The 27,481-nt window shown below is 45.5% G+C and overlaps 1 protein-coding gene across 6 annotated transcripts in view; it reads right to left on the bottom strand.

The window, feature by feature from the left end:
• Positions 1–27,079, bottom strand: part of sidt2 (SID1 transmembrane family, member 2) — a 28,400-nt gene extending 1,321 nt beyond the window's left edge. The window contains exons 1-26 of one of the 6 annotated variants that reach the window (XM_036961485.2): positions 26,313–27,062; positions 21,151–21,275; positions 16,678–16,842; positions 16,294–16,339; positions 15,718–15,819; positions 13,666–13,749; positions 12,922–13,087; positions 12,597–12,690; positions 12,430–12,488; positions 12,173–12,184; positions 11,630–11,677; positions 11,135–11,209; positions 10,867–10,929; positions 10,343–10,461; positions 8,727–8,800; positions 8,436–8,502; positions 8,164–8,237; positions 7,927–8,050; positions 5,439–5,556; positions 5,051–5,187; positions 4,262–4,370; positions 3,958–4,034; positions 3,326–3,372; positions 2,605–2,710; positions 1,550–1,660; positions 1,072–1,185 (exon numbers count right to left, since the gene is read on the bottom strand). In XM_036961485.2, the coding sequence (XP_036817380.1) occupies positions 1,072–1,185; positions 1,550–1,660; positions 2,605–2,710; positions 3,326–3,372; positions 3,958–4,034; positions 4,262–4,370; positions 5,051–5,187; positions 5,439–5,556; positions 7,927–8,050; positions 8,164–8,237; positions 8,436–8,502; positions 8,727–8,800; positions 10,343–10,461; positions 10,867–10,929; positions 11,135–11,209; positions 11,630–11,677; positions 12,173–12,184; positions 12,430–12,488; positions 12,597–12,690; positions 12,922–13,087; positions 13,666–13,749; positions 15,718–15,819; positions 16,294–16,339; positions 16,678–16,842; positions 21,151–21,275; positions 26,313–26,534 (2,538 nt within the window). In that variant the 5' untranslated portion in view covers positions 26,535–27,062. Of the gene's footprint in view, positions 1–1,071; positions 1,186–1,549; positions 1,661–2,604; positions 2,711–3,325; positions 3,373–3,957; positions 4,035–4,261; positions 4,371–5,050; positions 5,188–5,438; positions 5,557–7,926; positions 8,051–8,163; positions 8,238–8,435; positions 8,503–8,726; positions 8,801–10,342; positions 10,462–10,866; positions 10,930–11,134; positions 11,210–11,629; positions 11,678–12,172; positions 12,185–12,429; positions 12,489–12,567; positions 12,691–12,921; positions 13,088–13,665; positions 13,750–15,717; positions 15,820–16,293; positions 16,340–16,677; positions 16,843–21,150; positions 21,276–26,312 lie in introns of all 6 variants that reach the window. The other 5 variants (XM_036961489.2, XM_036961487.2, XM_036961490.2 and 2 more) reach the window with 5 other exon arrangements.
• Positions 27,080–27,481: the final 402 nt, after the last annotated feature.

Below are 27,481 nucleotides of genomic sequence, written 5' to 3'. Positions count from 1 at the left end.
TGGTTGGGAGAAGTTGCTCTCGGAGGATGTGTTGGGTACCATTCTTTATTCATGGCCGTGTTCTTAGGCAAAATTGTGAGTGAGCCCACTCCCTTGGCTGAGAAGCAACCCCACACATGAATGGTCTCAGGATGCTTTGTTGGCATGACACAGGACTGATGGTAGCGCTCACCTTGTCTTCTCCGATGCCCCAAACAATCGGAAAGGGGATTCATCAGAGAAAATGACTTTAACCCAGTCCTCAGCAGTCCAATCCCTGTACCTTTTGCAGAATATCAGTCTGTCCCGATGTTTTTCCTGGAGAGAAGTTGCTGCCCTTCTTGACACCAGGCCATCCTCCAAAAGTCTTCACCTCACTGTGCGTGCAGATGCACTCACACCTGCCTGCTGCCATTCCTGATCAAGCTCTGTACTAGTGGTGCCCCGATCCCGCAGCTGAATCAACTTTAGGAGACGGTCCTGGCGCTTGCTAGACTTTCTTGAGCGCCCTGAAGCCTTCTTCACAACAATTGAACCGCTTTCCTTTAAGTTCTTGATGAGCCGATAAATGGTTGATTTAGGTGCAATCTTACTGCCAGCAATATCCTTAACTGTGAATCCCTTTTTGTGCAAAGCAATGATGATGGCACGTGTTTCCTTGCAGGTAACCATGGTTGACAGAGGAAGAACAATGATTCTAAGCACCACCCTCCTTTTGAAGCTTCCAGTCTGTTATTTGAACTCAATCAGCATGACAGAGTGATCTCCAGCCTTGTCCTCATCAACACTCACACCTGTGTTAACCAGAGAATCACTGACATGATGTCAGCTGGTCCTTTTGTGGCAGGGCTGAAAGGCAGTGGAAATGTTTTTTGGGGATTCAGTTCATTTGCATGGCAAAGAGGGTCTTTGATCACTCTTCATAACATTCTGGAGTATATGCAAATTGCCATCATACAAACTGATGCAGCAGACTTTGTGAAAATTTATATTTGTGTCATTCTCAAAACCTTTGGCCATGACTGTACTATGAAATGAGTGTCGCATGACCCTCCCCAGAGGCGTGCACGCACACACCAAACACACACTCACCAGGAAGGAACCAAACATGGCAATGGAAGACAGGAAGTGCCAGATGTCGTGGTCGTCAAAGAAGGAGAGCACGATGCAATCCCGGTTGTGTTCCCGGGACTCGGCGGGGGTTTTCTATGGCGGGAGAGAGGGGACAAAGCCGTCAGTGCCACAGTGAAAGGTGAATGTTGGGGTTATGTGACCATGACATGTGATGTGTAAACATGTGATGTTTTCAAGTGTGATACTACAGATACCATGACCCCCATAAGACAGGGGTTCCCAAACCTCTCGTCAGGGACCACCAGAACATTCACAATTGTGTTGTACACCAGAACTAGCATACCTGATTCAACTTACCTACACAGACAAGTGTTTGATTAATCAGGTGTGCTAGCTCTGGAACCGTTTGAATACATGGAATGGCTGGGGGCCCCCGAAGAGGGGTGTGTAAGGCTGACGTGTGGTGGAAGCCACTGATCTGTAAGGCTGTGCTGACCTGCCAGGTACTGAGGCCCTGGAAGAAGAAGAAGAGAGCGAAGCCCCACACCACGGCTGTGAAGAGGATACACACCATGGCCATGCACTGGATCCTCTCACCGCTACGGAGCTACACACACATTCACAGAAACACAACATCATCTGTGATTGTACACCCGGAACATGTTCTACGTTGTTTCATGTGTCCGATGTGCACTTTCCATATACACACAATACTACTAGAATATGGCAACAGGTCAAACAAAGCACAATTAAGTAGAATGTTTGAATTTAGAATGTCTGTTGCTAAGAGCCAGAGTCATTGATTTAAAAATCATTATTTCATTACCATGGTGAGTCTAAAACCATACAATAACATTGACATTTTATCACAATTGAATAGAGCATGTTTTGAACTGAGAATGTTTGGTTGTTAGGTGCCAATGTTGATTTGGAACTCAGTTTGTGGCAACAACCTCAAGACTAGAAGTGTGACTTGCTTTCGAAAGATTGATCCATTTCTCAATAATGAGCGACTACATCCAGCGATTTGTCCAGGCTGTACCATGGATGGCATCATGGACCGCACAGCAGCCTGGGTCTGTGGGAATACGAGCAGTACTGGACAAAACCAGCTCAGCCACAAGGCCATGCTCGTTGAGCACAGCCAGCACCTGCCTGCGCAGGAGCAGAGCCGTCTGGTCGACTTGTACAGGGAGGTGAGGCGCTGTTTTCTCTTTTGGAGAGTGACAGTGAGAGAGACCCTGAACATCATACACCATGAGAGGACTAAGGCGTTGGCATGGTGAGGAGTGACGAGCAGTGGCTCTTTGATGATGAGGAGATGGAGGAAACTGGAAGCTATTCTAAGGGTGTTAGGAGCTGCAGAGATGAACTTATTGTCTGCCTCTGAATCACACTGACAGATCTTTATTTTGTAGTAGCAGAAGTTAGTTAAGATTTATTATCCATTTTTTAAAAACCCTTATCCTACAATGTCTTAAAACAATTCCATATGCTAGCTTAGACCCCATATGCTAGTTTAGACACCCCCCACCCCACACACACACACACCTTCATGATGATGTAGAAGGCAAAGTAGAGTAGCAGGTTGCAGATGGCGATGGCCAGCAGGTAAGAGGCAAAGTCATTGGGTGTCTTTAGTAGCCCATAGGCAGCCCTGGACAGACAGAACACAACAACACAATGTATGTCAGTGATGAGTTGTCGACTCTACTCAAGTCTCCACCCATGGTTGTGGGTGTGTAATGACTGTTCTACTGAGCAAATGGATACCTTGCCTCATCAGGCTGAGTGAGTCGCAATAAATCACATTGACAGAAAGGGACATACATGAATCACTTAAAGTAGGTGTGAAAGACCTTTGATAAAGAACACGGCATGATGAGGTCAAACAATGTACAGATCTGACATCTTAAATTTGACCCCGTTTCTCACAGCAGGAAAATAAAAATCATTCAGCAACAGGAAATGTGAATTGTTACGGCGATTATAATTCATGGACATTTTTGTAGGGGTTGATACATTTTTTGCTCGGGCAAATCAAGTCTGGCATTTTAAATCGGAAATCGGGACAGAAGCCTTTTTAAACCCTAATACACTCGAATTAGCATTTCATGCTGCGCAGGAACATTCTCTGCGACAACAGAGTGATCAAATGAAGATACCAGATCTGTACTTTGCAAACCTGACCGAATTTTTTTTAAAAAAATGTGTCACATGTAAGGGCAGTCCAGTCGGAATAAGATAGTGAGTGAATGAAGGAAATACTCACAGAGACCAGTTCACTATGTTTCCCATCACCAGCAGAACCATTCGGTCCTAACACAGTGTGAGAGAGAGAGAGAAACGTTTACTTGTGGATTTGTGAATCTTTCGTAACATTAGTCTCCATACAGTGTGTGTATGTACAGTATACCAATGACTGTATATATGAATGGGACAAAGCCATCGATCACGCGACACCATTCATTCCTATGTGAAGACTCAATAGTGTATTGAAGCCAAATTAAGTCGGTTAAGATGGCGTCTCATGGAGACATAAGATACGCAGTTTGAGCTACTCCAGGAAGTGATGTTGCAGCCTAGCCCAGTGCTGCTGCCCTCCCCTCTCATTGAGTAACTCAAGTTGAAGGCCAACAGAGCTACTGAAGGCTGCAATTAGAAACTAAATGAAACTTCTTCTGTGTGAGATTGAAAAATAAATTGGTTCAAGGACATACTGCACATCTGGTTTGTTAGAAGCAATTATTGGTAGATTGGAAAAATGGCAATCATCGTGGTCATTCACTATAATGGGGGGGTTCTGGTTTTATGCAAACAATGCCTGCAGTATCGCGGTCGGCCTTGAACTTCCGTGTCTTTAATGAGAGGGGGCAGTAGTCCCCCCCCCTGACGTATACTCACAATATACATGGGGCCACTGCACTGGCGGATACAGTCGGTGTAGATCACATACACAATCCTGCGCAGGATGCCAGAATCTGAAACACAAACAAATAGAATAGACTGACACCTGTCCATAGCCCTGTAACTTTCCTCGCCCCTACTCCTAGGTTCCTGTCTTCAGGGTCATTTTTCCTAGCCACTGTGCTTCTGCCTCTGCATTGTTTGCTCTATGTGGTTTTTGGGCTGGGTAAAGTAAGTAAAGCACTTGGTGACAATTGCTAATGTAAAAAAGATAGATACATGCGATTGATTGACTCCTTACCCAGTCTCCAGCGACCCATGTAGTAGAGCTGGGTGCTGAGCAGCATGGTGGCCAGGATGTGGAGGACAGAGAAGACGATCCAGAACACCATGTTGCCCTTCCCGAACACCTGGACACAACACACACAGGTAGACACACCATCATCAGGATACATCAGGAATTTGACACTTGCTGAATGATGATTCTATAGGTTCTGTATGTGTATTGTCACGTGCGCCGAATACAACAGGTGTAGTAGACCTTACAGTGAAATGCTGAATACAACAGGTGTAGTAGACCTTACAGTGAAATGCTGAATACAACAGGTGTAGTAGACCTTACAGTGAAATGCTTACTTACAGGCTCTGACCAACAGTGCAATTTTTAAGTAAAACAAAAGGTATTAGGTGAACAATAGATAAGTAAAGAAATAAAAACAGTGAAAAACAACAGTAGCGAGGCTATATACAGTAGCGAGGCTATATACAGTAGCGAGGCTATATACAGTAGCGAGGCTATATACAGTAGCGAGGCTATATACAGGCACCAGTTAGTCGGGCTGATTGAGGCAGTACGTACATGTAGGTATGGCTAAAGTGCCTATGCATATGATAAACAGAGAGTAGCAGTAGTGTAAAAGAGGGGTTGGCGGGTGGTGGAAGGCGGGACACACTGCAGATATCCCAGGTAGCCAATGTGCGGGGGCACCGGTTAGTCGGGCTAATTGAGGTAGTATGTACATGAATGTATAGTTGGGTGTTTGTAGTGTTTTGTCTGCCTGTCTGTGTGTCCGCGCCCCTAGTCACTCACCACTCCTAGCACAGAGAAGAAGATGACAGCAGCCAGACAGGCGTAGGCAGTGTAAGCGCTGGCATTGATATCTGGGTGTCTCTTCTGGTACAGCTTTAACACGCACAGCCCAGCGATCATATACATGAAGGAGGTGTCTGACAGACAGGAGACAGAGGAGGAAAGGGAGACATTAATGACGTTTCCTACAGTACAGAATATCTTCCAGTACAGTTACTGTGAAGTACCCCGAGTCCCAGATCTGTTTGTGTTGTCTTGGAGTCACAGCAATGTAGTTGGGCAAGACAGAATGAACCGATCTGGGCTGATTGAGAAAGCCATCTATTAAGGATTTGTGTTACAGTATCTTCCGGATCTCCCAATAATCCAACCGTGACATTAGTCTCACCGAACTGGAAGTTGGTGTAGTTGGGGCAGACGTGGTAGCAGGCACTCAGCAGCCCCTCCATCATCAGAGCTGTGCCCATGGCGTAGAACAGCCCAAAGTGCTTAGGGATGCCACACTCCTGCATACAGGGAGGGGGGGGAGAGAGACAGAGACTCAGAATTACAGTATATCATCGTCACTAGCTGGCTTTCCATCCAATTGGTGACAGAATTTCATGCAAACATTCTAAAATCAGCATAAAAACAAACAAACAATACGCACATTTTGCCACCAGACATCTGTTTCCATCAAATGGACTTGTGGATAAAAAAAAAAGTCTGTTGTGATGTTGTAGAGAAAACGAGAAACATATGACCATCCAATGTTCATTTCTCTAGAGGTTATTAAAGTAGCGGTGTTTTACAGCGGCGTAAGACCTGACGAAGATCCAACTCAGATGGAAACGCTGTCTTTATTGTGCGTCTGATTAAAATCACCCTGGGAGTGCGCGTTTAAATTCCAATGTACAGAATAAAAAATACAAGTTAAAATGGGTTTCCATCACATTTTCAACTCAACTGATGGTTTTGTCACTAAAAATGTTGTGCTACAGAGGGAATGTGCCCATTATGGTCTTGGCACGAGCGTTCCAGCCAACAGCTTGCAGATACAGTGCGGGTATAGCCTACGTGAGATTTCATGGACAAAAGAGCGAGAATTTTTACTTGTCAAATGGCAGCCGAGCATCGATCGTCATGTCACCAGAATAAGACATATACAGTGCCTTGCGAAAGTATTCGGCCTCCTTGAACTTTGCGACCGTTTGCCACATTTCAGGCTTCAAACAAAGATATAAAATTGTATTTTTTTGTGAAGAATCAACAACAAGTGGGACACAATCATGAAGTGGAACGACATTTATTGGATATTTCAAACTTTTTTAACAAATCAAAAACTGAAAAATTGGGCGTGCAAAATTATTCAGCCCCTTTACTTTCAGTGCAGCAAACTCTCTCCAGAAGTTCAGTGAGGATCTCTGAATGATCCAATGTTGACCTAAATGACTAATGATGATAAATACAATCCACCTGTGTGTAATCAAGTCTCCGTATAAATGCACCTGCACTGTGATAGTCTCAGAGGTCCGTTAAAAGCGCAGAGAGCATCATGAAGAACAAGGAACACACCAGGCAGGTCCGAGATACTGTTGTGAAGAAGTTTAAAGCCGGATTTGGATACAAAAAGATTTCCCAAGCTTTAAACATCCCAAGGAGCACTGTGCAAGCGATAATATTGAAATGGAAGGAGTATCAGACCACTGCAAATCTACCAAGACCTGGCCGTCCCTCTAAACTTTCAGCTCATCCAAGGAGAAGACTGATCAGAGATGCAGCCAAGAGGCCCATGATCACTCTGGATGAACTGCAGAGATCTACAGCTGAGGTGGGAGACTCTGTCCATAGGACAACAATCAGTCGTATATTGCACAAATCTGGCCTTTATGGAAGAGTGGCAAGAAGAAAGCCATTTCTTAAAGATATCCATAAAAAGTGTCGGTTAAAGTTTGCCACAAGCCACCTGGGAGACACACCAAACATGTGGAAGAAGGTGCTCTGGTCAGATTAAACCAAAATTGAACTTTTTGGCAACAATGCAAGATGTTATGTTTGTTGTTGTTGATTCTTCATAAAAAAATACAGTTTTATATCTTTATGTTTGAAGCCTGAAATGTGGCAAAAGGTCGCAAAGTTCAAGGGGGCCGAATACTTTCGCAAGGCACTGTATTGGAAAGCAGCCTCAAGCTAAGTCACCGTTCACTTTCACCACCCTGTGAAATTCATAACTTCTTTAACCTGTAGCCTAATAAACCACTATGCTTTCCCTAATCATAGTGGGAGGACCACACAACATATCACTGCATGACTCGATATGATGGTTATTTTAGCAACATTTGCGCATAAAAGGCTTTTCCACCGCAATTTCTCACATAATTAATTTTACCTACACAAAACCCACCTTGTCTAGCGTATTTAGTTTAGTCGCCATTTGGAAAGTTTACTGACAAATTTGCTGTTTCCATTAGGCATGTCGTCAAATGTTCTATAAAAAGTTGGGATGGAAACCTGGTTACTGATATGGAACGTTCCATAGTGTGTAGGAAATCTCATCTGGACAAAACCCTCATGTCAACATCATGGGTGGTGATATGATTTCCATACATGGAAATATCAACGTGTTCATTTCATGTTCTAATTGTTGATCACACTGCTATAATACCCTACCTGTACCAGGGGTTGGTTTAGAGGTTTGGGTTGCCACCCCTGGAACACATACTGTCCCTAGAAGCAGCGGTTCGATCCCCCAGTTCCACCACTCTCACACTCTGTACTGTACCCCCGTCAGATTTCTACCTGTAACGTACTCTAATCTACAGCTGTCAATAAAACAATTACAAATACAAAATACCCCCCGAAATATACAAGAGCATCATCTCAGTTTGATCTCTCACCAGTGCGTTGAGGTCGTTGCGGTCCAGCGCTCTGCTGTGGATGACGTCTCTCTGCAGCACGATGAGCAGGAAGAGGAGGCCCAGCATCACGTAACCAAGGTTACTCAGTATGTTGTTGAAGGCACTGCACACCAGAGGGTAGAGAATGGATGTCATGAATGATACAAGTCACACGTACAGCCATATGCGTTTTCCCTTATGACACACACCACACACCACACACACACACACACACACCTCAGATTCCCCAGGGGGTGTGCACACAGGAAGTTGTAGTAGCAGATGTCCTGATTTCCTGTCACGTTGACAACCTGGAGGAGACAGGGACATGTCAACATCAACACACTACCCACCCACCCACCACGTGTGGATTCTACAGTCATATCTACTCACTCGAAGGCAATTCCTTCACAAATGCACACGTTATAACTCTGTAATAATGTAGCTATAACTCTGTAATAATGTAGTAAATCCGCAGTTGGAGTGTGAGTGAGGGCAGCACACAGTACCGTTTGATAAGTGATGACCAGCTGGATGACAGGCAGGGCGTAGAACACACCGATGGTGGCAATATTCCTGAGGAGAGGAACACTGACATTAACTGCCATGACACTGACAGTTGTACAATTGCTAATCCCACTGGTACAAAACAAAGCTACTCTCCTATCCAAAGAGGCAACTGATCACTAGCTAATTGTTATCATGCATTTGACTAGAGTACTGACAGACTGGAGGATGCCGTAGGGTCATAACCCCAGCATTGATGTACAGATTCTGAGCCAACTCTCCGCCCCACTCACCAGAAGTAGATCTGGTACTTTTTACTCAGAACCCTCTTGTCCTTGCGAGCGAGGTCCGACACACACAGGTACTTCTGCAAAAGGACAAGCGACCACATGAGTTTCATTGGGAGGGAAAATGTAAACAAAAACAACAGAAGATGAGTATCATATTGAGTGATGCACAGGGGAGGAGCGGTAGAAGGGGAATGGAGGAGGGATGTAGGAGAGGTAGAGGGGGAATGGAGGAGGGATGAGTGATGTAGGAGAGGTAGAGGGGGAATGAAGGAGGGATGTAGGAGAGGTAGAGGGGGAATGGAGGAGGGATGTAGGAGAGGTAGAGGGGGAATGGAGGAGGGATGAGGGATGTAGGAGAGGTAGAGGGGGAATGGAGGAGGGATGTAGGAGAGGTAGAGGGGGAATGGAGGAGGGATGAGAGATGTAGGAGAGGTAGAGGGGGAATGGAGGAGGGATGTAGGAGAGGTAGAGGGGGAATGGAGGAGGGATGTAGGAGAGGTAGAGGGGGAATGGAGGAGGGATGAGGGATGTAGGAGAGGTAGAGGGGGAATGGAGGAGGGATGAGTGATGTAGGAGAGGTAGAGGGGGAATGAAGGAGGGATGTAGGAGAGGTAGAGGGGGAATGGAGGAGGGATGAGGGATGTAGGAGAGGTAGAGGGGGAATGGAGGAGGGATGTAGGAGAGGTAGAGGGGGAATGGAGGAGGGATGAGAGATGTAGGAGAGGTAGAGGGGGAATGGAGGAGGGATGTAGGAGAGGTAGAGGGGGAATGGAGGAGGGATGTAGGAGAGGTAGAGGGGGAATGGAGGAGGGATGAGGGATGTAGGAGAGGTAGAGGGGGAATGGAGGAGGGATGTAGGAGAGGTAGAGGGGGAATGGAGGAGGGATGAGTGATGTAGGAGAGGTAGAGGGGGAATGAAGGAGGGATGTAGGAGAGGTAGAGGGGGAATGGAGGAGGGATGAGGGATGTAGGAGAGGTAGAGGGGGAATGGAGGAGGGATGAGTGATGTAGGAGAGGTAGAGGGGGAATGAAGGAGGGATGTAGGAGAGGTAGAGGGGGAATGGAGGAGGGATGAGGGATGTAGGAGAGGTAGAGGGGGAATGGAGGAGGGATGTAGGAGAGGTAGAGGGGGAATGGAGGAGGGATGAGGGATGTAGGAGAGGTAGAGGGGGAATGGAGGAGGGATGAGTGATGTAGGAGAGGTAGAGGGGGAATGAAGGAGGGATGTAGGAGAGGTAGAGGGGGAATGGAGGAGGGATGTAGGAGAGGTAGAGGGGGAATGGAGGAGGGATGAGGGATGAGGGAGAGGTAGAGGGGGAATGGAGGAGGGATGAGGGAGAGGTAGAGGGGGAATGGAGGAGGGATGAGGGAGATGTAGAGGGGGAATGGAGGAGGGATGAGGGAGAGGTAGAGGGGGAATGGAGGAGGGATGTGGGAGAGGTAGAGGGGGAATAGAGGAGGGATGAGGGAGAGGTAGAGGGGGAATGGAGGAGGGATGAGGAATGTAGGAGAGGTAGAGGGGGAATGGAGGAGGGATGAGGAATGTAGGAGAGGTAGAGGGGGAATGGAGGAGGGATGTAGGAGAGGTAGAGGGGGAATGGAGGAGGGATGAGGCAGACCTTTGTGCGGACAATGTTCTTGTCCGAGTCGATGTCGGCCAACGTGTCATAGTCATCCTCCTCTATAGAGCTCAGAGACTCCTGTCGACTACGACCCGCTACGCTCTCCAACGAACGCTCTGAGAGACAGAGAGAGGAAACAGTAAGTTTGTTAGTGACTCAGGGCTATATTTCTCAATTTGATAGTTTATTGGTTTTACGGCTTAAGATTTAAAAAAAAATATGATTTGGGACATATATCAATAGATTGGTGATTCTGGCCAATGACGCATTCGTGATAATTACAAAATGTACAATTGAAATCATCCTCAACATTCCATCGTTATCTCTGCATACAGTCCAACATGATCGTTGACCATATGTGATTGTTTTGGTTGATTTTGGTCTCCATCTGTGGTCATCAGAGCATTACATTACATCAAAAGGTATATAGATCTTGAACACATTCTGAAGTGATTGACATGGGGCTGATTTATACAGTGAAGGGATGCGATTGGCTGGCTGGCTAAGGCAGTGAGGGTCACCAATGCGGATGGCTACGTGGTGGATGGCAGTTAGGAATGGCCTGCGTTTCAAAGTCTCCTGTCCTGATAAACAAACACAGATAAACCAATAAGAAACAAGAGCACTCCGCAGCCCTCCAATCAAGGGCCAGTTTGGTGGTGAAATGCTGTGCAACATAACGTGAAGACGGATTTTGTGCCATGTTGACCCATTGTGTGTATTTGCACATCGGGGTGTGTACAGTATGTGTGTGTGTATACGTCTGTATTTAGTCATCCTGCTCCATACCCATGTATCCATAGTTGGCATCTGATGCTATGCTGTCTGTGATGGCCTCTGAGCTCAAAGTGCTGGCGTTGTCCACTGTAGAAACAATAGCAGAGAGAAACAACATTAAAATCGTGCTTGAAGTGGTGTAAGTATTCACTAAGGCTGTGTCCCAATTATCCTTCCTTCCTCCCAAAGTGTGCGCTTGTACACTTCCCTTCACGGATTTGAAAGGAAATGACTGGTAAAAGAAATATGGTGAAACGTGCAGCTAGTCCGTGACTCCCCCAGTCCAATGCTTTTAGATTGGTGGGAAGTAGTGAAGGAGTGCCCATTCACGAGGAGACTCATGTGAAACAAAGCAATGAGACACACAACAGACCTAGAACAGTGAAAGCCCGGTCATCCTCCGTTAGCTACACTGATTGACAACATTTTCACTCGAAACGTTTCAAATATCGTCACACTTGTAAAGTAAATGAGCGCACACACACACACACACACACACTCACTCACCAAAGGAGCCGTATTCATAGGGGGAGACTGGAGTCACACCTGGCTTTCCTGTGGGAACAGGTAGAGATCATGTCACATAAACGCACACCAAACACATGCAGTTAGTAGTCTACACTCTACCACAGCATCTAGATGAATGGTTAGTCAGAGAGGACACACCATGCCCTGTGGGTTCAGAGGTTGAAAAGGGAGGCAAGGGTTAATGCAAGGGTGCCCTAGGGTGCGAGTCCAATGGGAGATGAAGAGTGACTATTGAAAACAGAAGTCCTTTTCAGTCAGACTCCCATTGGAACCAAACCACCGTAACCATCCTTTCATCCAAAGCATGACCATGGGCAAGTGTTTAGACATGCATGAGGATGATGATTCCTCATCCACCCAGATGATAAGCCGTCATCCCTCCACTGGATGACATCATAATGGTGATAATGACTGTGAGATGGGTGTAACAATTTTTATAGCGTGCAGGACAGGTAATAAGTAGTGTGAAACTGTGGGAGAGGCTCAGTCACAGGGAATATACCACTACTCCAACATTCTTACCCAGTAGAGAGGCTGAGCCAAAGTTTAGCATGGGGAGAAAGAAAAATGGACAAATTCAAATATACAACTTAAAGAGAAATAGACCAGTAAATCCTTCATCTGATGGGGCAACTATTAAATGGTACGCATTCCTTCTACAACTCATTTTTCAATCTTAAATACAGAGTTACAGAGATGGTTCTCTCCCCTCTTCCCTGTACACCCCTCTGACAAGGAAGTACAACGGAGTGTGCCGTTGTAGTGGGTTGCTGGGATACCTGTCTCCGCGGGCGACATGTCCGCTGGGTTCAGAAGCCCCTCCCTCCTCCTGTGCATCCTGACCAGAGAAAAAACCCAGAGAGAGACACTTGAGTTCCAAAGCCTCTATATGACCGTGTATGAAATGATGTACTTACTGTATACGACAGTGGGGCGATCGACAGACCTCTTGTTCTCCACACAGGCCACCAGGAAGGTGAGCAGGTAGAAGGAGAGGAAGATGCCCAGGCAGAATAGCATGCCCATCACGTACACATCCGCTGAGACGGAGAGAGGGGGATAGAGAGAGAGAGGGGGGGGGGGGAGGTGGGTAGAGCGTGGAAGGAGAGAGGGAGAGAGAGAGTGAAAGGAAGAGCAAATGAGAGAGATGTTAGAGAGAAACGGAGACGAATAGAAAGAGAGAGAGAGAGTCAGTAACATTTCTCTCTGCTACATTGATGTACTGTTTGATGGAGCTGAAGTCCTTTGGCCTGCCTGGCTGAGTGACTCACAGCTGATAGCGGGCGAGACGACCACGTCCAGCGTTTTACTGCGGTTGCCGGCATCGATGAGCTCATCTGGACGGAGGGGGTAGAAGCGCAGGGGACCCCCACATGCCTCGTCCTCCGTCTTCACCACCACCACCACATAGAAACTGTTACTAGGGAAGTCCTTCCTCTGGGAGCCACGAGATAAGAAAAGGGGAGAGGGGGAACAAGAGAGAGAGAGAGCGAGAGAGAGAGCGAGAGAGAGAGCGAGAGAGAGAGAGAAGAGAGAAAGAAAGCGAGAGAGAGAGCGAGAGAGAAAGCGAGAGAGAAAGAGAGAGCGAGAGAGAGCGAGAGAGAAAGAAGAGCGAGAGAGGAGAGAAAAAGAGAGGAAAGAGAGAAGAGAGCGAGAGAGAAAGAAGAGCGAGAGAGGAGAGAAAAAGAGAGAGAGAGAGAGAGAGAGAGAAAGAGAAAGAGAAAGAGAAAGAGAAAGAGAGAGAGAGAGAGAGAGAGAGAGAGAGAGAGAGAGAGAGAGAGAGAGAGAGAGAGAGAGAGAGAGAGAGAGAGAGAGAGAAAGAGAAAGAGAGAGAGAGAGAGAGAGAGAGAGAGAGAGAGAGAGAGAGAGAGAGAGAGAGAGAGAAAGAGAGAGAGAGAGGAAGAGAGAGGAGAAAGCGAGAGTTGATGAAATGGTTGTCCATTGTGGCAAGTGAGCTGTAAAAATGTATTTATTTATCAATTACCTGATGTCTCCAGTGTGTGTGTGTATTTTACCTGGACAGTGATGGCAGCTGTCTTGGTCATGGTTTGATACATTCCAATGAAGGCCACGTTGTTATCCAAGTCATACACTGGGCACTGATGATAAGGTAGAACACAGAATTTAGCAATCAGAGAGGAAAAAGTGTGTCTGTATGTGTGTGTGTGTGTCTGCCTGAGCGAAGAACTTGTGCAGCCAGGGTAATGTGGTTGCCACGGCAACAGACCCCATCAAGTGTGTGGAATGCAGATTTCTATATTGGCCTACATTTCAGAGACCCCCCCCCCCCCCCCTGTGAGCTGATAACACACCTGACAGAGCTTTACATTGCGTTTTAGTAACGCCTCTCTTTCACAGCTTTAAACTGCTTTAGGGTAAAACCAGTGCATTTCACAAGTTCATTCACAGCTGTCTAGGGGTTGCTGGGTTGCTCAGAATGAACTCAACACTGCCCTTGTGTGGTATATCGGAGGCTAGCCATTGGAGACAATAGGCTGAGGGACCACAGTCATGTCCGTATTCATTAGGGTACACCATAGCAAAACGTTTTGAAACAGAAAACTAAAACAAGTGTTTATTTTTGCGTTTCTCAACAGTCCCTCCCTGTTTCAGTTCAGTTACTTCCGAGTTGCTTTTTTCCCCTCTTGTTGACATGTTTTGCTGTTGCTTTCACACGTGCATAGGCCCTGTTGCAAACCTATTTTCCATCTAATACTACAATAATTGCTAGCGTTTCATCCTTCCATCCCCGTAGCGTTTATTGTAACACGTAGACATTTCTGTTTCATGTTTGATAGGACTACAATACATTTACATTTAGCCGACCATTTCTTACCCTCTGAGTGGCGTGATGTTTTATGGTGCACACATGAACATTTACAAGACTCATGTGGTAGAAGTTCTGTTTATGTGATTAAATGCATGGTTCCCTTTGTTCATATTTCCCTGGTTATGTCAGAGTTCCGTGTCTTCCTATTGCCGCGTTCAAAACAACTGGGAACTCGGAACTGGAAACTCGGAAATCTCATACTTCCGACTTCAGTGCGTTCAAGACAACTGGGAAGTCGGGGGAAAAACGAGCTCCGACTGGGGAAAAATCGTTTTGAACGGTCATCCAACTCAGAATTCCATCTCGGGAATCTAGAGCTCCGACTTTCAGACCTGAAGATCACTGATGTCATGATTTGACCTCGTATTTTTCCTGAGTTCTCAGTTGTCTTGAAAGCACCATTAGTCTCTGTCATTCTGGTTGTGCGTAATAGCAGTGCGTGTGCCTCAGTGCATATAGAAATAGGCTACGTGGCCTGCGCTCCAGGCTTTGGAGAACGTAGAATAAGGTAAAAGGATTGATCCATGGATACATGGTGTTGAAATATCATTATGTCTGATTAAGAGGAATGTACCAATGGATGTAGAAATTGCCTTTAAATTGTAGAATCAGTTTATTGGACGTAATTGCCAATTGGGTAATTGTATGGTCCTGGTGTCCGAGCTTATATTATATATGCAGGCCTACCTGCTCCTGTTAAACAGACTCTATTTGGTTTCTCAAGGGGAGGCTGCACAGTGCCTTGCCCTCTACCTGTGTCCGTTCAGATTGTATCAGGCTCAACCTGAAGCTATTTCTTTTGGGCTATTGCAGGTGTATATTTGGTATGATATGGCGCTTTCACCATTGAATCACCAAGACCTGTAAATAAATCTACACTCCGAGCACGTCAACCTGCCTTGGCTTCTGCTGATGTCATGCCCTTACGACTGCCACAAGGTCCCTATTTTACAATGACATAAAGGGATGTTCCAGACAACATAATGAAAAGGGCTGTCCTGGATTCTCGATAAATAAAAGATTTCTAGTTGTGAAAGTCATTGCGTGTACAGATTTATTTAAAAAAAAGATTTACTTGAAAACTTCTGACTCGACACGCTCTTAGAATGCACGACTTGGACTTGACCCATTAGACTTTGGACTCGACTTGTGACTTAAGACTTGCTTGTGACTGGAATAATAGTGACTTGGTCCCACCTCCGGTGCCTAATGAACAGGTTTGGTCAAGTTAGTTTACCTGGATGTCCTGGATGGACATGACAGAGCACGGGAAGGTCATCTCGGAGTTGACCTTGACGATAACCGTGTCCACTCCGTCAGGGAACACATATTTGAAGTACTAAGAGAAAAAAATCGGGAGTTATAATTATAAAAAAAGGATCGCATATTTATCAGAACAAGTCATAATTCAGATTATTATTATAATATTTTATTTTAATGTAATGCATACTTCCTAACAATACTATTCTACTATGTTGATAGATCTACAGTTTTGAAAGACAAATCTATAGAATGCAAAATGCAAAACCTGTGTACACGCAAAATGTGTGATGTAACAATATAAATATCCTTCCGCCCCTGTCTCGACAGCTGTTACGCAACACCTCAACAAATCACGCACACACATCCCTTCTTTAATCTCAATCACCTTCTTGGCCCTGGCCTTTAGACTTAGACAAACCCCCCCCCCTTATGACACACACACACACACACACACACACCTCTCATGGCCACAGTGTAAGGGTTTTATGGGAAATATGCTGTGTGCGTATGTATCCACGTGTATTTGAGTGTGAGTGGCTATGTTTCTCACCTGGGGTTGTGATGGTGAAGCAGTAAAGCTGAACTTCTTGTCTGTACTGTAATGAAGACAAGAAACACTCAACAATAACATTAGCCAGTCAGGTCACACATACTGTACAGCACGCCATCTCTACTCTATGAGTGATGCTGTTGTGTCTTGGCTTGCTGTAGAAATAGGCCGTCACGATCGTGTGTAGGCAAGAAGGCAGTGTTTAATGCAAATTAGACCAGCTCTGCACAGTAGCATAATAGTGATGTAAAATATGATGACTCAGAGTATTGACTATGTACTGTTGTGGGAGGCTGTGTAAGGCATGTAGTTCTACAACCAGATATCATGCATTCGCTCGGCTAGCTAGCAGGAAGGTAATGAACCCGGATGAAGATGACTCACTGGAGGGTGAAGCTGTCCACGCGGCTGATCCTCAGCTGGTAGTGGGTGCCCAAGCTGGACAGGGTGGATACGTCAACAAAGAAGTACTGGGTCTCGGTGAGGGAGCGGGTGGGGGGCTGGCACAGCGTTCGGCCCACATGGGCATAGGGGTACTTCCTCTGATACCTGTAGCAGGGAGGGGGGGGGGCAAAGAGATAGCACTTCTCCACTCATTTCTATTCATCCAGGAAGTCCCATTGAGGCCAGAAGACCATTTTCTATATACACTGCTCAAAAAAATAAAGGGAACACTAAAATAACACATCCTAGATCGGAATGAATGAAATATTCTTATTAAATACTTTTTTCTTTACATAGTTGAATGTGCTGACAACAGAATCACACAAAATGTAATCAAATTTATCAACCCATGGAGGTCTGGATTTGGAGTCACACTCAAAATTAAAAGTGGAAAACCACACTACAGGCTGATCCAACTTTGACGTAATGTCCTTAAAACAAGTCAAAATGAGGCTCAGTAGTGTGTGTGGCCTCCACGTGCCTGTATGACCTCCCTACAACGCCTGGGCATGCTCCTGATGAGGTGGCGGATGGTCTCCTGAGGGATCTCCTCCCAGACCTGGACTAAAGCATCCGCCAACTCCTCGACAGTCTGTGGTGCAACGTGGCGTTGGTGGATGGAGGGAGACATGATATCCCAGATGTGCTCAATTGGATTCAGGTCTGGGGAACGGGCGGGCCAGTCCATAGCATCAATGCCTTCCTCTTGCAGGAACTGCTGACACACTCCAGCCACATGAGGCCTAGCATATGCAGGGCCAACCGCACCAGCATTTGGTCTCACAAGGGGTCTGAGAATCTCATCTCGGTACCTAATGGCAGTCAGGCTACCTCTGGCGAGCACATGGAGGGCTGTGCGGGCCCCCAAAGAAATGCCACCCCACCCCACACCATGACTGACCCACCGCCAAACCGGTCATGCTGGAGGATGTTGCAGGCAGCAGAACGTTCTCCACGGCGTCTCCAGACTGTCACGTCTGTCACATGTGCTCAGTGTGAACCTGCTTTCATCTGTGAAGAGCACAGGGCTACAGTGGCGAATTTGCCAATCTTGGTGTTCTCTGGCTGTAAGCACCCATCTTGGGCTGTAAGCACAACCCCCACCTGTGGACGTCGGGCCCTCATACCACCCTCATGGAGTCTGTTTCTGACCGTTTGAGCAGACACATGCACATTTGTGGCCTGCTGGAGGTCATTTTGCAGGGCTCTAGCAGTGCTCCTCCTGCTCCTCCTTGCACAAAGGCGGAGGTAGCGGTCCTGCTGCTGGGTTGTTGCCCTCCTATGGCCTCCTCCACGTCTCCTGGTAGCTGGCCTGTCTCCTGGTAGCGCCTCCATGCTCTGGACACTACGCTGACAGACACAGCTCGCATTGATGTGCCATCCTGGATGAGCTGCACTACCTGAGCCACTTGTGTGGGTTGTAGACTCCGTCTCATGCTACCACTAGAGTGAAAGCACCGCCAGCATTCAAAAGTGACCAAAACATCAGCCAGGAAGCATAGGAACTGAGAAGTGGTCTGTGGTCACCACCTGCAGAACCACTCCTTTATTGGGGGTGTCTTGCTAATTGCCTATAATTTCCACCTGTTGTCTATTCCATTTGCACAACAGCATGTGAAATTTATTGTCAATCAGTGTTGCTTCCTAAGTGGACAGTTTGATTTCACAGAAGTGTGATTGACTTGGAGTTACATTGTGTTGTTTAAGTGTTCCCTTTATTTTTTTGAGCAGTGTGTACTTTCCCCCCCTTTTTTCATGGTACCCAATTGGTAGTTACAGTCTTGTCCCATCGCTGCAACTCCCGTAGGGACTCGGGGGAGGCAAATGTTGAGAGCCGCGCGTCCCCCGAAACATGACCCTGCCAAGCCGCACTGCTTCTTGACACACTGCTCACTTAACCCGGATGTCAGCCGCACCAATGTGTCGGAGGAAACACCGTACAGCTGGCGACCGAAGTCAGCGTGCATGCGGCCAAACCCTCCCCTAACCCGGACGGCGCTGGGTCAATTGTGCGCCGCCTCATGGGTTTCCCGGTTGCGGCGGGCTGCGACACAGCGTGGGATCGAACGTGGGTCTGTAGTGACGCCACTAGCACTGCGATGCAGAGCCTTAGACCGCTGTGGCACCTGGGAGGCCCCAGATGACCTCTTTAAGGGAGACCTGGCCAAGAGGGTAGCTCAATATACAAATCATGATAACAGACTTGAGCTCATAGAACATAAAAAGGCCTGTATTAGACTAGGTCACGTCCAAAATTACACCCTAATCCCTATGCAGTGCCATAATTGCACTACATTTTGAGCAGGGTACATGGGGAAAATAGGATGCCAATTCATATTACACAGCCTACGCTATTTTAAGGTTGAACTTAACCATGACCATTGCAGACAGCTCATCACAGTGCCTATGGTGGGAAAATGATGATACGAACAGGATGATAAGAACAACCCCTGCTGTGAAAGGAACTGAGAATTGTCCTGTCAAATTGTGTCAACAAAAAAACTGTGTGTAAATGACAAAAAAACGCACAAGCTGCAACTTCCCAAAATCCAACAACCTAGCAAGTACTGTAATTATGGCTAGTGACTGGGGAAATGAGGCCTATGCTTTATGTTTATGTGGAAGTGAAAGTTCAATGTTCAACGATGACTCGCTCTCAACTAAATGGCTCTACCACATGACACGGGTGTTCTGCTATTGCGCAAGTCCATGGGATTCTGTTAAGCCATGAAAGACAGGCTACTGTAGCGTTTCCCAAATTCGGTCCTCGGGACGTTTTGGTTTTTACCCTAACACTACACAGCTAATTCAAATGAGCAAAGCTTGCTGATGAGTTGGTTATTGGAATCAGCTGTGTAGTGCTAGGGAAAAAAAACGAAACGTGCACCCCTTCGAGTCCCGAGGACAGAGTTCGGGAGACCCTGGGCTACAGTATAATAAAAAAACAAGTAGGCTCTGCATGCAGGCTATACACTTAGACCTATATCATATAATAATTAGGGAGTGCTTATATAGTCCTGTTTCACTCTATGTACAGGTGTGAAATGGAAATGTGTTTTTTGAATATGCCACTCCCCCTGAGACACCCTCGGAGAGTGGGGTCACAGCCAGGGATCAGCCATTATTGACAGCAACCCTGGAGCAATTCGAGTTAATTGCCTCGCTCAAGGGCAGAATGACAGATTTGACTTTGTCGGCTCAGGGATCCAAACAATAACCTTTCGGTTACTGGCCCAACCCTCCTAACCGCCAGATACAGGGTTTGTGGTTTTTTTTTTCTTTGTATGTCTTCTTGCCCTGCCACCACTCCCATCTCTCTGTAATGTTTATAATACAGTGAGCTCCAAAAGTACTGGGACAGTGACATTTTGTTTTTGTTTTGGCTCTGTACTCCAGCACTTTGAAATTATACAATGACTATGAGCTTAAAGTGCAGACGGTCAGCTTTAATTTGAGGGTAATTCCATCCATATCGGATAAACCGTTCAGAAATGACGCCACTTTTTGTACATAGTTCCTCCATTTTTAGGGAACCAACGTATTGGGACAAATTCACTTATGTGTATTAAAGTAGTGAAAAGTTTAGTATTTGGTCCCATATTCCTAGCACACAATGATGACATCAAACTTGTGACTCACAAGCTCGATGTCATCATTGCGTGCTAGGAATATGGGACCAAATACTAAACTTTTGACCACTTTAAAAGTCTTAAGTGAATTTGTGTGGGGGGGGAGAGACGGACTATGAACAAAAAGTAATGACATTTCTAAAAGGTTCACCTGATATGGATAAAAAATACCCTCAAAATAAAGTCGACAGTCTGCACGTCATTTGTCGTTTCAAATCCAAAGTGCTGGAGAACAGAGCCAAAACAAACAATTAATGTGTCACTGTTCCAATACTTTTGGAGCTCATTGTATCTTCAACCCATGAATAAGTCAATATATCTAGCCTACATAATGGAGAGAGACACAGCAAAAATACACTCAAGGAGAAACAAAACCTCTACAACATCTAGGACTAGGCTACACAACTGTATGGCCTGTTGGTTTAGGTTGTTTTCTTTGACAGAACTGAATAATTGAATACCAAAGTATAACCACGTATCGTGCTTCCCTCCCACTCTAGTTGAAAATGCCCAGGTGCATCTCAAATAGATAATGACATAATAAAATGGTTTGGTGATATATCACAGGGACAGAACCAGGATGTGCCAGGGCTGCAGCCAGTAGGGCACAACGTTGTGGAACGTTGACGATAGAAATGTCTTGATTAGAGCCGACTTGAGTCCTTATTCTACATGTCAGAGATGCATGTTTGTTTAAAATAACATAACGCTTCTGCCTGAACGTTCCACAACATTGTGCCCTGCTGAACGCACCTCAGGTGTGCCAGCAGGTTAGGCTACTCACAGTCCACGCAGTATGAGGGGGACCTGGAAGGACAGCACAGCCTGCTTCTGTCTGACCACAAACAGGATGGGACTGCTCTCTGCCCCCTCTGAAAGTACGTCCACAGTCACACGGACCCCCTCCGTCTGCCAGGGCAGGGAGAGAGAGAGGGGGAGAGGGTTAGAGAAACTCAATGTAAAACAACATACAATACATACAGTACCAGTCAAAAGTTTGGAAACACCTACTCATTCCAGGGTTTTTCTGTATTTGTACAATTTTCTAGATTGTAGAATAATAGTGAAGACATCCAAACTATGAAATAACACTTATGGAATCACGTAGTTACCAAAAATGAGTTAAACAAATCAAAATATATTTTATATTTGAGGCTCTTCACAGTAGCCACCCTTTGCCTTGATGACAGCTTTGCACACTCTTGGCATTCTCTCAACCAGCTTCATGAGTTAGTCACCTGGAATGCATTTCAATTAACAGGTCTGCCTTGTTAAAAGTTCATTTGTGGAATTTCTTTCCTTCTTATGCGTTTGAGCCAATCAGTTGTGTTGTGACGAGGTAGGGGTGGTTTACAGAAGATAGCCCTATTTGGTAAAAGACCAAGTCCATATTATGTCCAGAACAGCTCAAATAAGCAAAGAGAAACGACAGTGCATTATTACTTTAAGACATGAAGGTCAGTCAATGCGGAAAATGTCAAGAACTTTGAAAGTTTCAAGTGCAGTCGCAAAAACCATCAAGCGCTATGATGAAACTGGCTCTCATGAGGACCGCCACAGGAAAGTAAGACCCAGTTACCTCTGCTGCAGAGGACGAATTCATTAGAATTAACTGCACCTCATATTGCAGCCCAAATGCTTCACAGTTCAAGTAACAGACACATCTCAACATCAACTGTTCAGAGTAGACTGCATCAATCAGGCCTTCATGGTCAAATTTCTGCAAAGAAACCACTACAAAATGACACCAATAAGAAGAAGACACTTGCTTGGGCCAAGAAACACGAGCAATGTACATTGGAGTCTGATGAGTCCAAATTTGAGCTTTTTTGTTCCAACCGCTGTTTCTTTGTGAGACACAGAGTAGGTGAACGGATGATGTCCGCATGTGTGGTTCCCACCGTGAAGCATGGAGGAGGTGTGATGGTGCTTTGCTGGTGACATGGTCTGTGATTTATTAAGAATTCAAGGCACACTTAACCAGCATGGCTACCACACCATTCTCCACACCATCGCATCTGGTTTGCACTTAGTGGGACTATCGTTTGTTTTCAACAGGACAATGACCCAACACACCTCCAGGCTGGGTAAGGGCTATTTGACCAAGTAGGAGAGTGATGGAATGCTACATCAGATGACCTGGCCTCCACAATCACCCGACCTCAACCCAATTGAGATGGTTTGGGATGAATTGGACCGCAGAGTGAAGGAAAAGCAGTCAACAAGTGCTAGGAATGTGGGAACTCCTTCAGGACTGTTAGAAAAGCATTCCAGGTGATACTGGTTAAGAGAATGCCAAGAGTGTGTAAAGAACGATGATGGCGCTGACAGATAGGGCAGCCGTGCTTCTAGCTCCTTAGCATATTTAGTTTTTCATTATTAGCCCAGAAAATGTTTTGTGTTATTACATACAGCCGGAAATAACTTTTGGATATCAGATTGGCTGTAACTCACCAGCATTACGAACAGGAATACGACTTTCCCGAATTTAATCCTTTGTTCATACCCCCCAGGGTATTTGAACTGATTCCAGAGGCTGATCCAAAACACCGCCGGCCGAGAAGAGGTATTCGGAGTGGACTTCTAGTCCAACTCAGGAGGCGCGCACACCACCCATCGCTTCCGAATATATTGCTCGCTAATGTTCAGTCTCTGGATAATAAAGTTGACAAGCTCAGGGCGAGGATCTCCTTCCAGAGAGACATCCGCGATTGTAAGATACTCTGTTTCACAGAAACATGGCTCTCTCAGGACATACTGTGAGTCCGTACAGCCAGTTGGGTTCTCAGTTCATCGCGCAGACAGGAATAAAGATCTCTCCCAGAAGAAGAAGGGTGGGGGTGTATGTTTCATGATTAACTACTCACGGTGTGATTGTGATAACATACAGAAACTCAAGTCCCTTTTCTTCACCCGACCTAGAATACCTCACAATCAAATGCCGACCACATTACCTCCCAAGAGAATTCTCTTCAGTTATAGCCACAGCATATTTCCCCTCAAGCCAATTCCCCGACGGCCCTCAAAGGACTACACTGCACTCTATGCAAACTGGAAACCACATATCCGGAGGCCGCATTTATTGTAGCTGGGGATTTTAAGAAAACTAATCTGAGGGAAACACTACCAAAGTTCTACAAACACATTGACTGTTGCACTTGCTCTGAGAAAACATTGGACCGCTACTACTTAGCTTTTCAAGATGTCTCCAAGGCCCTCCCCCACCCTTCCATCGGCAAATCTGATGACGATTCCATTTTGCTCCTCCCTTCCTATAGGCATTAACTCAAACAGGAGGTACCCGAATTACAGACTACTCAATGCTGGTCTGACCAATCGGAATCCATGCTTCATGTTTGTTTTGATCACGCGGACTGGGATATGTTCCGGGTAGCCTCTGAGAATAACATTGATGAATACACGGATACGGTGACAGAGTTTATCAGGAAATGTATAGGAGACTTTTAAAACCTACCCAAACCAGAAACCGTGGATAGATAGCAGCATTCGCGCAAAACTGAAAGTGCAAACCACTGCATGTAACCATGGCAAGGTGATTGGGAATATGGCCGAATACAAACAGTGTAGTTAATCGGAAGTTATGGGTGCTCTCGAGTGGCTAGATGTACTTTACCATTCGGCCATCAGATTTGCCACCAATGCTCTTTATAGGACACTCTATACTCCTCTGTAAACTGGTCAAGTCTGTATACCCATCGCAAGACCCACTGGTTGATGCTTATTTATAAAACCCTCACCCCCCCCCCCCCCCCCCCCTGATACCTACTGCAGCCCTCATCCTCCACATACAACACCCGTTCTGCAAATCACATTCTGTTAAAGGCCCCCAAGGCACACACATCCCTGGGTCGCTCCTCTTTTCAGTTCGCTGCAGCTAGCGACTGGAACGAGCTCCAAAAAAAACACTCAAATTGGACCGTTTTATCTCCATCTCTTCATTCAAAGACTCCATCATGGACACTCTTACTGACAGTTGTGGCTGCTTCGCCTGATGTATTGTTGACTCCACCTTCCTGCCCTTTGTGTTGTTATCTCTGCCCAATAATGTTTGTACCATGTTTTGTGCTGCTACCATGTTGTGCTGCTGTCATGTTGAGTTGCAACCATGTTGTTGTCATGTTGTGTTACTTGCTATCATGCTGTGTTTTCATGTGTTGCCGCCACGCTATGTTGTCATCTTAGGTCTCTAATTATGTAGTGTTGTGGTGTCTCTCTTGTAGTGATGTTTAATCATATATATATATATTTTTTCAATCCCAACCCCCGTCCCCGCAGAAGACATGTTGCCTTCTGGTAGGCCATCATTGTAAATAAGAATTTGTTCTTAATTGACTTGCCTAGTTAAATAAAGGTTAAATACAAAATGTATAAAACTACAATTCCCTCTGTAAGGCAATCAAACAGGCAAAACGTCAGTACAGAGACAAAGTGGAGTCGCAATTCAACAGCTTAGATATGAGAAGTATGTGGCAGGGTCGACAGACAATCACGGACTACAAAGGGAAAACCAGCCACGTCATGGACACAGACGTCTTGCTTCCGGACAAGCTAAACACCTTTTTCGCCCTCTTTGTTGATAACACAGTGCCACCGACGTGGCCGGCTACCGAGGACTGTGGGCTCTCCTTCTCCGTGGCAGAAGTGAGTAAGACATTTAAGCGTGTTAACTATAGGTCGCCCGAATATGATTTTTCAACGCAGATACCGATAATTGGAGGACCAAAAAAAGCTGATACCGATTAATCGGCTGATTTTTGGCTGATGCTCTCAACTGTGCATCATATGCACAGTTGAGAGCATCCTGTCGGGCTGTATCACCCCCTGGTACGGCAACTGCACCGCTCGCAACCACAGGGCTCTACAAAGAGTGCTGTGGTCTGCCCAAAGCATCACCGGGGGCAAACTACCTGCCCTCCAGGACACCTACAGCACCCGATGTCACAGGAAGGCCAAAAAGATCATTAACGACAACAACCACCTGAGCCACTGCCTGTTCACCACGCTATCATCCAGAAGGCGAGGTCAGTACAGGTGCATCAAAGCTGGGACCGAGAGATTGAAAAACAGCTCCTATCTCAAGGCCATCAGACTGGTAAATAGCCATCACTAGCACCTTAGAGGTTGATGCCCTATATTCATAGACTTGAAATCACTGGGCACCTTAAAAATGGAACACTAGTCACTTTAATAATGTTAACACATTTTGCATTACTCATCTCATTAGTATATACTGTATTCTACTCTATTGCACTTTAGTCTATGCCGCTCCGACATTGCTTGTTCAATATTTATATATTTTTAATTCCATTCTTTTAGATGTGTGTGTATTGTTGTGACATTGTTAGATATTATTGCATTACTGTTGGAGCTAGAAACACTACCATTTCACTACACCCGCAATAACATCTGCTAAACATGTGTATGTGACCAATAAAATTTGATTTGAAGCAGTCATCAAGGCAAAGGTGATTACTTTGAAGAATCTAAAATATATTTTGATTTGTTTAATACTTTTTTTGGTGACTACATGATTCTATTTGTGTTTTCATAGTGTTGATGTCTTTACTATTATTCTACCATTTAGAAAACAGTAAAAACAAATTAAGAAAATCCTTGAATGAGTAGGTGTCCAAACTTTCGACTGGTACTGTACATACGCACACACCCATCAAACATACACACTCAAGTTTTGTATTTTTCACTTTTTGCAATCCTATCTTATTATACAACCAAATGAGGCTACTCATAACAAGACAGTAGTTCTGTGTTCTTCAACCCTAATACTTGGGGACCGGATGGGCAGGTTTAATTCCAGCCTAGTACTAACATAATTAGTTGAAACAGGTGTGTTAGCACTAGGCGGCCGGTGCAAAAGCAGGACCTAAGAGACCAAAGTGGTATTTGTGACCTGAACTATGTACTCACCTTGTTTCGGGAGACGGTGTGATTAAAGGCATAGATGGTTTGGTTGTCACTGGTAACCGTATCGTTGTAGGTAACATCAAATTCGGCATCTTTTTGGACCACCGTTTTAGTTTCTGCCCGTGCGCACCGCAAGTGGGTCACACATAACCACAACAGGACCACATAACCAAGTCGGAACCAGACTAAAACTGGGCCAAATTTACAACAGCTCCTCAAAACCATTTCCTTGCGATTTGTCAATAATTGCTGTGCTAGCTGAGCAACAGTTTGTCGATCAAAACGACCAAAATGCACTTGACCCGTCGGATGACAATAATAGCATGAATGGCAAACTTACCTAACCAGGCAGCTCAGTTGTAATTTATCATTCACAACAGAACAGTTGATAGCGAACGACTACCTACAGTAGTGTAATAATCTAGCCAGCTAGCTACATTTGCTAGCTAATGATCAATGTATTACATCCACATCGCTCCTCCTGTTTCACCATCGCCAGCTAGCCACTCCTCGGTACTGCGACTTAAACTAACGTTAGCTAGGCGATAACAACACAACTACTACTGTACGAGCTAGATCCCGAAAGATTTACTCTCCAAGGTTTTTACAGCTAATATCCTCCACATTTTATCATTTAGGTTGACATATCAGGTACCGTAAAGTGAACGTTGTTTTTGCATCTGTTGAATCGACTGGCCACCGCGAATGAATCTGTGTCACTCACACCCTCCCAACGCACGCAGTAAACAAACCAAGCACGGCGTAATGACGTCATTCTTTTCAGCACAAACATAGAAACAGAATGCATATGACCAAATGTATTGCAGTAAATTCTGACATAAGGAATAGATACAATATTAATTTGAAATAAAACACGCATTAGATCTATTATTGTTTTGATGGAAAGAGAAACACATTTTACTACATTTTTCCTACTGGACTAAGTGAGGGTATTTCAAGAAAGTGAGGTACGACTGGTTGTACATTTAAGGGCTTGTAAGTATGGATTTCACTGTAAGGTCTACACCTGTTGTATTCTGCTCATGTGACAAATACAATTTGATTTGATTTGACTTTGCAGCTGGCTCATCTAACGGAAATAGATCAGCTCTGCCTCCAGTTCAAGATTCGTGACAATAAATGTAAACCTGCCCATGTCTCTCACCTCAACT

This window comes from Oncorhynchus mykiss, chromosome 24 (assembly GCF_057628025.1).
Source record: "Oncorhynchus mykiss isolate SJ-2025 chromosome 24, ASM5762802v1, whole genome shotgun sequence".
NCBI lineage: Eukaryota > Metazoa > Chordata > Actinopteri > Salmoniformes > Salmonidae > Oncorhynchus > Oncorhynchus mykiss.
The sequence above is the reverse complement of the archived record's forward strand: the minus strand, read 5'-3'. Positions and strand labels throughout refer to the sequence as shown.